The sequence below is a fragment of the Megalops cyprinoides genome, chromosome 21 (assembly GCF_013368585.1).
Source record: "Megalops cyprinoides isolate fMegCyp1 chromosome 21, fMegCyp1.pri, whole genome shotgun sequence".
Lineage (NCBI taxonomy): Eukaryota > Metazoa > Chordata > Actinopteri > Elopiformes > Megalopidae > Megalops > Megalops cyprinoides.
The window spans coordinates 13,975,253-13,978,267 of record NC_050603.1 but is presented as its reverse complement, the minus strand read 5'-3'; the positions used below and the strand labels follow the sequence as shown (position 1 = coordinate 13,978,267).

General features: G+C 47.4%; 1 protein-coding gene across 1 annotated transcript in view; it reads left to right on the top strand.

Annotated features, from left to right (window-relative positions):
- The window catches only part of ext1c (exostoses (multiple) 1c), a 34,981-nt gene extending 32,433 nt beyond the window's left edge, over positions 1-2,548 (top strand). Inside the window, exons 8-12 of the mRNA XM_036515890.1 lie at positions 58-153; positions 296-382; positions 666-826; positions 1,033-1,204; positions 2,168-2,548. Coding sequence (XP_036371783.1) covers positions 58-153; positions 296-382; positions 666-826; positions 1,033-1,204; positions 2,168-2,353 — 702 coding nt within the window. The 3' untranslated portion in view covers positions 2,354-2,548. The remainder of the gene's footprint in view (positions 1-57; positions 154-295; positions 383-665; positions 827-1,032; positions 1,205-2,167) is intronic.
- The last annotated feature ends 467 nt before the right edge of the window (positions 2,549-3,015 follow it).

Here is a 3,015-nt window from a genome sequence, read left to right as displayed (position 1 = left end):
TGTGTGTCTGCCTGTAGGTGTGTGTGTTTTGACAGTGTTGTCTGTCCCCCCACCCAGATTATCATCCTATGGAACAGTGAGAAGCCACCCCCTCCCAGGAGTAAGTGGCCCCCCATGCCAGTGCCTCTGACTATAACGGACGGCAGGAGGAAGGTTGGTGTGGAACTCTCCCCTCCCCTCACCAGTATCAGCTACCAAACATAATGATACAGCTTACAACACTAATTATAACAAACTCTGTCTCTCTCACTCTCTCCTCTCCGCATGTCTCTGCATTCCTGTCTCACACTTTCAGACTAGCAGCCGCTTCCTCCCTCATGTTGCTATAGAAACAGATGCAGTGCTCAGCCTGGACGAGGATACAGTTCTGCTGACCAGTGAGGTATGAACTGACACCCCAACCTCTAAAACTACATGATAATCCCTACCAGCTCCATAAGAGCTACTGAAACCTTATATGGGTCTGAAACAGCAGTTTGGTGTAGTGGTAACGTGTGGGAATAACCACAAGGTTGCTGATTGGATTCCCAGGTGGGTGGCTGCTGTTGTAGCCTCAGGCAAGGTACTTAACCTCTCTGTCTCAGACTAAGCAGACCTAGACATATCTGAGTTTTCCCTTTTCTAGTACAGCATGTCTCAGGTGACCTGTCTATGCTCTCACTCAGGTGAACTTTGCCTTCCTGGTGTGGCGCAGTTTTCCTGAGAGAATTGTGGGGTACCCTCCCCGGAGCCACTTCTGGGACCCTGTCAAGCAGGTCTGGGGGTACACCTCCAAGTGGACCAACGAATACTCTATCGTACTGACCGGAGCTGCCTTCTACCACAGGTAATGCTCTCAGGTGTCAAGTGACACTGTCCATTTTTCCAGAAGAAACTGACACGATGTATCACACACACACCCACACACACACACACACAGGCTCACTCTCAGCAGATCCCATTCCCAATCATCTATTTCATCTCTCTCAGGCATACCCCTCACCTATTCCCTTTCTCTCAGCCATGCCCAATCACCTGTACCCTATCTTTCAGGTACTACCATCACCTGTTCTCCCAGTACCTGCCTCCCTCACTCCGAGCGCTGGTGGATCGCACCTCCAACTGTGAGGACATCTTAATGAACTTCTTGGTGTCGTCTGTCACTCACCTGCCACCCATCAAAGTGGCCCAGAGGAAACAATATAAAGAGATCCCAAATCTACAGGTGAGATTATCCCAGCCTGTCTCACATCCAGCATGAGAATGCACCTGTCTATACCACATAGCACAGGCAAGATAAAACCTGTCTGATCTAGACCACAGATGAGATTAAATCTGTCTATATCATATCACACAGGTAAGATCATACCTATTATATCTGATGGTGAGTGAGAGTACATCTGGCTGTATCATACAAGTAAGATTATACTGGTATACATCAGTTAATGAAGCATTTGAAAATAAACCGCTTTCTAACATTTCATAATTATGAACATGTTCTCCTAATTAAAAAAAGATTTTAGAAACAATCTCTTTAGGAAAGTCTAAACAGTGCAAATGAAGTTTCTTTTTAAAATGTCATCAAAAGCCACCCGGGTTGGCCAGCCTTTTTAAGAAACATTGACATTAACATTAATGTCTGACATCCAATCACTGATCTAATGCAGCTGTGATTGGCCTTTCTTGGCCAAAAAGATAAAATGTGAATCAGTTTTAGACACAAAAATACAATCTTAATGAGGGCAGAATGCGGTGAAATGAAGAGCGGAGGGGAGTTGTTTGGGTTAGCCTAATGTGGAAAACAATTTTTAATCAAGCAGAAAGAAGTGCAGACCTCAGTGCAGCAAGCAAGGAACACTGCAAACAGTTGGAGCTTAGACAGTGGCGATCGCAGCACCATCTTCAAGCCAAGTGCTTAAGTGTTAATCCGTTTTATGTAATTTCAATGTAAATTGCTTAAATAAATGTGTTACTTCAAGTGCATTTGATACTTAACCATATATTAATTGCTGTTAATATCATAAAGTGACCTTATGGAATGTGTGTACTTTAGTGAAATATTTCTGCATCTATATGGAGCAGACCATAGGTGAGATCACACCAGTCTTTCAGAGGGCTGAGGTAAACATATTACCAAGACACATTTTGGTGTTTAACATCCACTTAACTGCATCTCCTCTCCCCCCAGGGAGTGAAGAACGCCCCCTGGTCAAACCCGGAGCACTTTACTCAGAGACAGGAGTGTGTGAACGCCTTCGCCAGCTGGTTTGGCTACATGCCGCTGGTCCACTCCCAGTTCCGCTTTGACCCCCTGCTCTTCAAGGATCAGGTGTCTGTGCTGCGCAAGAAATACAAAGACCTGGAGCGTGCCTGAGACAGACAGACAGACAGACAGCCAAAGGCGTGGCATGGACACATATACCCTGTTAGGGAGTCCTGCATTGGCGTTCGAGACGGACAGCCGGTCCAAACTCTCCAACCCCGCTCCCCTACATACCCCAGAGAGTGCCTGAAGTGGAGAGGGATTGGAGCAGGGCATTGGGGGTGGGGCCACACCCCCTCCCTGATTGCTCCTCTCAGACTCGTTCCTGTCGCTGTCATTTGGGAGGACAGCCTCTGTCAGCTGCACCCAGCCAAATCTCCATGGTGCAGTGCACCTACTCTAAAGGATCTTAAAGAGCCTGTAACTGAATGACAAAGTGTCTTTGACTGTACAGGGGTTGCAGCATACACACAGAAACACACACCCACACACGCAATCAGGGGACAGCAATGATGCCGCTGACCTGTCGAAGAGCGTTGACCTGAGGGTTGGGACTCTGAGCAGCTGGCACACAGTGCCCTCGCCGCTGCTCGTCAGCGTTAAACCCGATGACCACGTGTGGCCAGGAGCACAGCGTTCGACCTGCGTCACTCCCAAGCTCAGCCATGTTTCAGCCATCAGGCCGTGGGGAACGGACTGCCTCCGATTCCCTTCTCTATGATTCATTTCACATCACATTGTAACAGCCAGACCAATAAAAATATTTCTTAAAA